The sequence below is a fragment of the Stegostoma tigrinum genome, chromosome 43 (assembly GCF_030684315.1).
Source record: "Stegostoma tigrinum isolate sSteTig4 chromosome 43, sSteTig4.hap1, whole genome shotgun sequence".
Taxonomy (NCBI): domain Eukaryota; kingdom Metazoa; phylum Chordata; class Chondrichthyes; order Orectolobiformes; family Stegostomatidae; genus Stegostoma; species Stegostoma tigrinum.
The window spans coordinates 9,738,624-9,749,152 of record NC_081396.1 but is presented as its reverse complement, the minus strand read 5'-3'; the positions used below and the strand labels follow the sequence as shown (position 1 = coordinate 9,749,152).

General features: G+C 42.2%; 1 protein-coding gene across 1 annotated transcript in view; it reads right to left on the bottom strand.

Moving 5' to 3' along the window:
- LOC125448995 (uncharacterized) overlaps nt 1–10,529 on the bottom strand; it is a 100,794-nt gene that overhangs the window by 50,516 nt on the left and 39,749 nt on the right. The window contains exons 15-18 of the mRNA XM_059641836.1: nt 6,353–6,509; nt 5,457–5,642; nt 4,530–4,585; nt 1,130–1,257 (exon numbers count right to left, since the gene is read on the bottom strand). Coding sequence (XP_059497819.1) covers nt 1,130–1,257; nt 4,530–4,585; nt 5,457–5,642; nt 6,353–6,509 — 527 coding nt within the window. The remainder of the gene's footprint in view (nt 1–1,129; nt 1,258–4,529; nt 4,586–5,456; nt 5,643–6,352; nt 6,510–10,529) is intronic.

The window sequence follows — 10,529 nt, the reverse complement described above, 5'->3', positions numbered from 1 at the left end:
CGTGCTCTGTGTTGAAAGGCTTTCCCCATCTCCTCTGTCCTCGAGACAAACAACAAGTGAGGAGTTGATGGACTTTGCCACTAAGAGTGAGACCATTTGATTAATTGCCTCTGCCTAGCCTTCTCTATGCAAAGCTCAGCAGACCAAAATGTCTCTGAAATGCTTCTTTGAACTTTCATTTGTGTCATTCTCCAATTTTTCTCCTATCTCCATCATTCCTGTTCAGTGCTCAGCTTGTCCCTTAGACTCACATCTGAGTCCCTTAACCTGTCTAAACCACTGACCATCTAACTTTAATGTTCGCTGATATTGTTAACGGTTCCTTCTCTTCTCTGTCCCTCTCACCTTTCAATTTACAATCATCATCCATCCTGGGAAAAAATACAATTCTTGACCTCATTTGGCCTTGCCAATCTCTTGTCCAATGCGTAATGTCCAAATGCGCCATGTTATTTTACACATGTATACCGACAATGTTCAACACCATCTCTTGATTTGATTTATTATTGTCACATGTACTGCGATACAATGCAAAATATTGTTTTGCATACTAACCAGAAAAATCACACCTTGTATATCTACATTTAGGGTAGTAGAACAGAATGTAGAAAATAACCTTGATAGCTACAGAGAAGGTGCAGCATCTTCAGAGACAATACTAGCACAATCTGTCCCATTCCCCTGCTCCTTCTCTTCCACCCTGAAAATCTTGCCTTATTGAGGAAATGTACAAATCATTTTTGAAAGTTACTGTTGGGACCTGCTTCTACCAGACATTCAGATAATGTCCTCCGGATCATAACAGACTGAGTAAAATCATCTCCCCTCTTCTGTCTCAAGACTTTTTGCTGTACAATTTAATGTTGTGTTCTATGGTTAGCAACCATCCTGCAATGGAAACGGTTTCTATATATGTGGGTGAAACCAGCTGAAAACCTTCCACATCTCTGTAAAATCTCTCTTTAACCTTCCATGCTCAAAGGCAAATAATTTCAGTCCCTCCAACCTCTCTGTGCTACATGATCAGAAGCTCATCTTTGGGTTAAATACATGATCGAGATTGTGAACAGTGTGGTTCAGCTTCGGGCAGTTCCCAGCAAGAAGAATGGATTTACAAGTTAGGTCCTACCTCGCCAACGTCGCCTCTGTCGATGTGGCAGCTGCCAATTCCAATGCTAGGTCCCGTGCTCGCCCCAGAAAAGTAAGTAGGGGCTCTCGCTACCACCACGAGGTTGGAGCTGGGCCCACTTGCTGCTGCTACAATTTTCCATTGTAGAACTCATAATCAACAACAAAAATGGACCATTAACAATTACATAGAAATTAGGTGCAGCAGTAGGCTATTCAACCCTTTAAGCCTACATCAACATTCAATAAGATCATGATTAATCATGGAACTTCAGCACTGATCATGCACCTCCTGCTTTCTCTCCATACCCTTTGATCCCTTTGGCTATAAAGGCCACATCCAGCTCCCTCTTTAATTTATCTAATGGACAGGCCCCAAAAGCTTTCTGTGGTAGAGACTTCCACAGGTTCACAACCATCTGACTAAAGAAATCCTTCCTCATCTCAGTCCAAAATGGCCTACCCCTTATTCCTAGACTGTGATCCCTAGTTCTGGACTTAACCGACATGGGGAACATTCTTCCTGTATCTAGCCTGTCCAGTCTCATCAAGGATTTTTGTGGGTTTCTGCGAGATTCCCCTTCATTCTTCTAAATTCCAGTGAATACAATCCCACTCAATCTAGTCTTGCTTCATATGTCAGTCCTGCCATCCTGGCAATCAGTCTGATGAAATTCACTGGACTCCCTCAATAGTAAGAATATCCCTCCTCAGATTAGGAGACCAAAACTGCACACAATACTCAAGGTGTAGCCTCACCAAGGCCCTGTATAGCTCCAGCAAGACATCTCCATTCCTATACACAAATCATCTTGCTATGAAGGTTGGCATGCCATTATCTTTCCTCGCTGCTTGCTGCACCACCATGCTAGCCTTCCATCATGACACCCAGGTCTCATTGCACCTCACCTTTTCCTAAACTGCCACCATTCAGATAATCTGCCTTTCTGGTTTTGGCATCAATGTGGATAATCTCACATATATCCACGTTATGTTCCATTTGCCAAGTATTTACCCACTCAGCCAGCCTGTCCAAGTCACCCAGCAGCCTCTTAGCATCCTCCTAACAGCACACATGCCACCCAGTTAGTGTCGTCACCAAATTTGGAGATATTGCTTTCAATTCTTTCATCCAAATTGTTAATGTGTATTGTCGACAGCTGGGTGCCAGCACTGAACCCTGCAGTACCCCACTCGTTGCCTGCCACTCTGAAAAGGACCCATTTATTCCAACTCTTTGTTTCCTGTCCACTATCCAGTTCTTTATCCACAATACATTACCTCTGATACCAGGAGCTTTAATTTCCCTTACTAACCTGTTGGGTGGAACCTCATCAAAAGCCTTTTGAAAATCTAGATACCAACATCTACTGATTCACCCTTGTCCACCTTGCTAGTCACATGCTCAAAACATTCCAGAAGGTTTGTCAAGCTTTCCTTTCGTGTCTCCGTGCTCACTTAGACTGATTTGGTCACCGCTTTCCAAATGCTCAGTTTTACATCCTTAATAATTGACTCCAGCATTTTCCTTGCCATCAATGTCAGGCTAACTGGCCAATAATTCCCTGTTTTCTCTCTCCCTCCATTTTTAAAAGGTGGGATTACATTTGCTGCCCTGCAATCCATTGTAACTCTTCCAGTGTCTATAGAATGTTGGAAAATTATCACCAATGCATCCACTATTTCTAGGACCACTTCCTGAATTGAATTAGCTTTATTGTTGCATGTACTCAAAACATTACAGTGAAAAGGTCATAATTTACCATTTACAGCACCATCTTAGGTACAAAGGTTCCTAGGTACGATCCTTAGAAACAGAATAGAGAAATGAAGAAAAAGGTTACACTGTGGCTATACACAGTGTGACCATAGATCAGAAAAAACACAAAGCAAAGTGAAAAAGACAAACATTACAGCCTCTCTCCAAAAGCTCTCTGCAGCAGACCGATGCAGGTGGCCTCCACATGGTCTGACTGCCACGCTCTACGCTGATCCACTGCTGTCATGCTCCTGCACGAGCCTGCTGCCCTGAGTCTGTGTGCCCCTGCTCCGCACCGCATCGCTGGGGTCCTGAGCGCCCCCCTCAGGCCACCGGTAGCTGGGAACCCCCCCATGTCACTGGTGTCCCTGCTTTCGGCTGCTGTGATGCCATCAAATTCCCCAATACCATTTCCTGACTGATAAGATTTCCTTAAATTCCTCCTTCCTTGCTTGACCCTCTGTCTCCTAGCATTCCCCAAAGGTTATTTTGTGTCCTCCTTAGTCAAAACAGATTCAACATATTTGTTCAATTCGTTGGCTATCTCTGTTGTCCATTATGAATTCACCTGACTCTAACTATAAGGAACCTACATTTGTCTCCACCAGTCTTTTTCTCTTCACTTATCTATAAAAGCTTTTGCAGTCAGGTTTTATGTTTTCCACAAACTTACTCTCATATTCTATTTTCTCCTTCCAAATTAAACCATTTTGTCCTCCTCTGCTGAATTGTAAATTTCTCCCAGTCCTCAGATTTGCTGCTTTTTCTAGACAATTTAAATGCCTCCTCTTTGGCTTGGATACTATCCCAGATTTCCGTTGTTAGCCATGGTTGAGCCACCTTCCCTGTTGGACTATTGCCCAAGACTGGGACGTTGACATTCATCCATATGTTCTTTAAATGTCTGCTATTGCCTAGCCACCGTAAACATCTTCTGTATCCTGGGTTGTCTTATTCTAGACAATGCATGCCTCATACCATCAAAGTTAACTTTCTTTAAGTTCAGGACCCTAGTCCGTGCCAAACATAATTCCAAACTAAACTTGTCCCACCTGCCTGCTGCTAGTCAATATCCTTCCAAACCTTTTCTAGCCGAATACTTATCCAGATTTAGTAGGAACTGCCAATGCTGGAGAATCTGAGATAACAAGGTGTAGAGCTGGATGAACACAGCAGGCCAAGCAGCATCAGAGGAGCAGGAAATCTGACATTTCGGGTCTGGACCCTTCTTCAAAAAATGAAGAAGAGTCCAGACCCAAAAAGTCAGATTTCCTGCTCCTCTGATACTGCTTGGCCTGCTGTGTTCATCCAGCTCTACACCTTGTTATCTGAAATACTTATCCAAATGCCTTTTAAATATTGTAATTGTACCTGTGTCCACCACTTCCTCAGGAAGTTCATTTCAAATATGAACCACCCTCTCTGTAAAAATTGCGTCTTATGTCTTTTTATAAATCTCTCTGCTCTCACCTTAAAAGTGGGTCCCTGGTCTTGAAATTCCCCATCTTAAGGAAAAGACAATTACCATTAATTCTATCTATACCTCTCATTATTTTATAAAACTTTATCAGTTTGCCTCTCAACCTCTTGCGCTCCAGTGAAAAAAGTCCCAGCCCATCCAACCCTTCTTTATAACACAAACCTTCCATACCCGCCATTATCAACTTCTGAGCCTTCTCCAGCTTGATAATATCCATTCTATAATTGGACGACCAGAACTGGACATAGTATTTCCAGAAGAGACCTTGCCAATGTCCTGTACAACCTCAACGTGCCTTCCCAATTCCTGTACTCAAAGGACTGAGAAACAAAGGCAAGCTTTCCAAACACCTTTTTAACCACCCTACCTACATGTGATGCAAACTTCAAAGAATTATGTACCTGCAGCCCTCACTCCCCCTATTCTGCACTACCCAAGGCCCTGCCCTTGGTTGTTGTTGTACCAAAATGTAATACCTCGCATTTATCCATCTGCCATTTTTTGGTCCATTGACCGATTTGATCTGGATCCCTCTGTAGTCTTAGAAAACCTTCTTCACTGTCTACTATGCCAGCAAGTTTGGTGTCATCCACACTTACTAGTCATGCCCTCTATATAAATAACAAGCAAAAGAGGACCCAGAACCAATTCCTATGGAACAGATCTGCAGTCCAAAAGGTGACCCACCACCACTATTGTCTGTCTTCTGCTGATAAGCCAATTATATACAATTGGCAAGCTCACCTTGAATCCCGTGTGACCTAATTTTACTAATTAATGTGGAACCATATCTACCATATGGAACCTTATCAAAGGCTTTACTAAAATCTAAAGAATTCTACCATATTATGGTCACTTTTCCCCAAAGGATCTCAAACCCCAAGGTTGCTAATTAATCGTCTCTCATTACAGAATACCCAATCTTAGGATGGCCTGCTCTCAAGTTGGTTACTCGCCATGTTGGTCGAAGAAACCATCTCTCGTACATTCCAGGAAATTCTCCACCATTGTATTGCTACAAGTTTGGTTCATCTAATCAATATGCAAATTGAAGTCACCCATAATAACTGCTGTACTCTGACTGCACACCTCTCCAGTTTCCTGTTTGATGCCATCGTCAACCTCACAACTACTGTTTCGTAGTCTGCAGAGAACACCCATTTAACACTTCTTTTTCCCTTCGGTGTTCTGGAGATCCACCCATACAGATTCCATGTTGTCCAGGCTTTGAATTCATTCCACAGTTTGAAGTACTGATTTAGGTTGTTGAAAAGTCTAATTGCAGAACAGGAAGAATTCAGATCTTCAACTTAAACTAAAATAGAAAAGAAACATTCGTGTCACTCAGGCTTTGATATCCAATGTGATTGTTCTCAGCACTGAAAGCAGAGTGTACAGTTATCCTCTGGTCTTCTCTATAGCTTTTCGTAATCATTACAATTTAAACAAATTTATCATTTGCTCGAATTACTTTTGCCCACTGCCTACTGATACTTACTCCACTGAAACACCAGACTTCGAGAATAAGTAATTTCTGTTGATACTGAAACAAATATTGCAAGGAAACCTCTGCCTTCAGGCAATATCTGAAGAGAAGACAAAAATTGACAAAACTATGAATACTACCTCAAATTTTCCCCATTCTGTGGAAGGTGGATTCGTTTTAAAATGTCTGGCCTTGTTGCAGTTAATTAGTCGACTGAACAATTTTAAATACTGAGAATTAATTGGGGGAAGAAAAAAGTTTGCTGTTGATTTGTTTGCTGTGTGAAACTAGAAATATCTTTTCCTTTCAATAGACTCAATTCCTTTTATCTGAATTCTTAGCTTTATCTTGGTGTCGCTTTTTTGTTCTCAAATATTAATAATTACGCTTGTGTCAAATAAAATTTATCAATTTCAATTTTGCTGTAGATATGCAATGAAATTTTCAGTCCAGTTCGTTATTTAGGTCGACGTAATAGGTAATTTTCACTTCTCGTTACAAAAACAAAGATACAAGGATAGGATCTGAAGTGAAAATATCCCCAACTCCTCCCAGGCCAGCTGCTGGCTCCTTGGTAGGGAATGACGTTTTGCGTCTGCGCGTTCGTCTCCAATAATCGTGCGGGGCACTGAGCATGGTCAGTGTCAGCGACGGAACTGGACCGAGGAGGAGTGGGCAGCAGATGTAGAATGTGAAACTGGGCGGAAACGAAAAGGCGGGCGGGGGGGTGCCTCTGGGAAGTTTACAGAATTCCTGACGGAGGTCTCTGAGCCCCGAATAGGAGCCACACAGGCGCCGTGTTTAACCCGGGGACGGAGACAGTACCCCAGAGCAACGGGTTCTCGGACGCCATCTTAGTAATGGACTTAGAGATAACGGGAACTGCAGATGCTGGAGAATTCCAAGATAATAAAATGTGAGGATGGATGAACATAGCAGGCCAAGCAGCATCTCAGGAGCACAAAAGCTGACGTTTCATCAGATGAAGGGTCTAGGCCCGAAACGTCAGCTTTTGTGCTCCTGAGATGCTGCTTGGCCTGCTGTGTTCATCCAGCCTCACATTTCATGATCTAGTAATGGACTTAGGCGGGTGTCTTTGCCTCGGTGACGTTAGCGGGTTACCCAGGGAACCGCCGCCATTGTGACATCACAGACGGTGAGCATCCAGCTCCGCGCTTCCGTCTGGTCTTTCCAACAATCCCTTTCAATCTCTGACCCGTACCTTAGTCAAAGTGATAATGAGCTCCATGCAGAAGGAAACAGTATCTCATTCACTCCATCCAGGCACCTCACAACCTTACACACCTCACACAAATTTCCACTGTTTCAGCGCACACAACCACAGCCGTGCCAACCCTTCCTCATAGCTGCAATTTCCAGTGCAATTACTTTGTTTTTAATCAACCTACTTGGACATAACATGTTACGCCCTCCACGGCATGTGGGTCTTGAACACTAGGTACACGACACTTGGGCTGGAACAGCCCATGTTAGGAACATCGTGGTGACTGCTTGCAATTACAAACACTCTCTAATGAGAGAACTAGGATTGCACATAGTACTTGAGATGTGGACTAATAAATAACTTACACAGGTGGATTTGCTCCTGGTACAGCTCACATTGGCAGACAACTTGAGTGAGACATGTCGGAAAATAGTAGGAGGAGTAGGTCATTTGGCCCTTCGAATCTGCACGACTGTTCGATATGAACCGTGTTCCCTTTTTCTCCGTATACTCTTTGAACCCTTTTACCCTGTGAACCATGCCTAACTCTTAGGAAACATTTCAATGTTTTGGTCTCAATTGCTGGCCGTGGAAGAGAATTCCACAGGCTAGTCACTCCCTGAGTGGAGAAATTTCTCCTCGTTTCAGTTCAATGGTCTACTTTGTATTCTTAAACTGTGACCCTTGCTCTTTTTTCATTGGGAATATACCTAAACATCCATTAGGAACAAAGTTGGTGGGGTTTCAGTGTCCCAGTGAATATCTGGAAGATTGAAGGGGAAGCAACTACTCTCTGCAGCCCCTCTTTTAAAATCTAAGGATGGAGGTCCACAGTTCAGGGGTTTCTTGCAATTTAGTTCCTTTAATTTCTACAGTACTACTACTGCATTTCATACTAATTTCATTAACGTTCCCATCTTATCAGACCATTGATTCCTCATTATTTCTAACTAATGCTTTCTAACATAAGAAAGGTAATTTAGAAACCCTGGGGACCAGTTACCACCTTAATAAAAACTGAGCATGTGCATATGACCATCTTCACCCAAGAAGCAGAAAGCTCATATTGCACAATTATATCCTGGATTGACAGGAATGGATTGCATGGGGAATGAGTTACACACTGCAAACTCAAACCAAGAGAAATGTTTGTCTCTCAGGTTCTGTCTTTTACTGACACTCATGACTTCTGACTGAAGATTTGAAAACTCTGTGAATTTTCTCTGACTCCAGTGTTTCTGATATCTTTGAAGATGTAGGATTTGGCCAGAGATTTTAAAATTGGAGACAATGAAATTGTTTCAGAGGTTAGAATGATTGAACTTACATTTGCAATTTGAAGTTTTAGCTGTTCTTCCATGGGTCTGAGGCAGGCTCCTTTACTGTCGATCCAAATCTATATCCATCCATTACTTTGGCACACCTCTGTCCTTTCTGGTCACCTATCCCCCTCTTATTTAACTCCGGTGTCTCTAATAATGGATATATTTCAAGCATGTTTGGCAGTTTGTTGATTTTCTGTAAACTATCTATGGGAAGGTTTCCATTCCTGCTCATGCCTGAGCAGTGTGCTGCTGATTAACCAGATTTATATTTCCCAATGTCAGGAACTGTTTTTCCTCCACTGGACCTCATTTCTGCTTCTGGGCTTATGTAGAAAGTCAAACTCTGCACCATATTTATTCTATGTCATTTATTCAGCACATCCTGTAATATTATTGTTTTTCTCTCTCCAAACTTATTTCTACTATTTTCTCTTTTAGTATCAGAATTTACAACCAAGTCTGGAAACATAAGCAGAGCTATTAAGTGTAACATCACAAGCAGCATAATTTTTGATGACTTCAAAGTTACTGCATGGTTGAATGTGTGGCCAGCCAGAAGTGCATGATTAAGTCTAGAAATAAGAAGGGAGTGGAGTGGAACCCATACCAGATGAGTTGAAATGGGTGATTTCACTGAGGGATAAATAGATGGTTTTGGTGGTGATGTAAATATATTTAAATGTAATATTTAAAGTTTAACTGGGGCATGACGCAGAATAATTTCTTTCCTTTGCCTCTACCTGTCTTTGTTTTATCCCATAGAGTCCAGAGTCTTGTGTATATTCAGATTGGATGGCAAATTCCCTTCCTTGATACACATTCGTGAACCACTAATGTTTTTATAATATTCTGGCAGGTTTCATGATGCATTTCCCTTTCAGCCACGTTGACAAATTATCACACATTCACCTCAATGTCATAACCTGTCTTTGTATTTTTGTTGGGTTTTCTTTTTTTTTCTGTCTGAAAACAGTTTCAGAGGGGGAGGAATTACAGTCAGGGATCCAGCATCACTTCAGAATCTGACAGCGGCTTCCAATTTATTACACTTAGAAAGTAAATTGGGTTTTGGATGTGGAAAGAAAGCGCAGTTCACAGCAAAGAGAAACCCTACATGTGTTCTCTGGGTGGACAAGGCTTCTTCAGCCAATATTCTGGCCTGTTGAGGCACAAATGTAGTCACACTGAAGACAGACCATGGACATGTAGGTCTGTGATGAAGGGTTCAGACTCCAGCCTCAGCTGGAGCCCTGTTGGCACAGTCGCTCTGGGAAGGCACCATTCATGTGCTCCGAGTGCAGGGTGTTCACGCTGGGGACAGACCACTTGAATGTGGGAATTGCTATAAAGGTCCCAGGAAAGGCTGTTCCCATCAACACGTTCACAATGTAAAGAGACCGTTGAGATGCTGTCATTGTGGGAAAGTGTTCATTATCTGAAGTCATGGTACACCATAAAATACACCCTGGGGTGAGGCAGTCTACCTGCACTAAGTATGGGGAAGGTATTTACTTGGAACACCCTCCTGCAAAGTCACCAGTGAGTTACATGTAACTGTAGGAGTTGGACTTTGCTGTTTGTCAAATCCAGGACTGAACCGTGTTGATTGGTTAATAAACTCAGTTTTAGGTGTTAATGTTCTAAATTCAAATAAATCAGCTTTGTAATCCAAGATTGCAAATGGTTTTAATATCTCCAACATGTTCATTCTAAACGAGTTAATTTTGAAGGGCTCTCCCTCTCCCCCTGTTTTATCCGTATGCACCAAGAGCAAGAAATGAGAGGAGGTCATGGAGCTTCTTTCTTACTGAGGTTGAGACAATCTAATCACCTATCCTGCGATAGGAAAAAAAAAACAATTCTTCATAACATAATCCGTGTGAACTACAACATGATTTTCAACCTCCCTTCTTCTCAAAGCCCTTGGACTTGGTGTTCTCCAAGAATCTATTCTCGGCTCCTCCTATTTCAGGTTACAACTAGGTAACATAATTCAGAACCACTGTGTTAGTTTTCACGCGTACACTGACAACACCCACTTTCACCTCACCGCCAATCCTTCTACATTCCTCCACTTTTGCCAAACAGACTCCTATTTATTGACTTTAGCTTGGCCTTCAATGCTA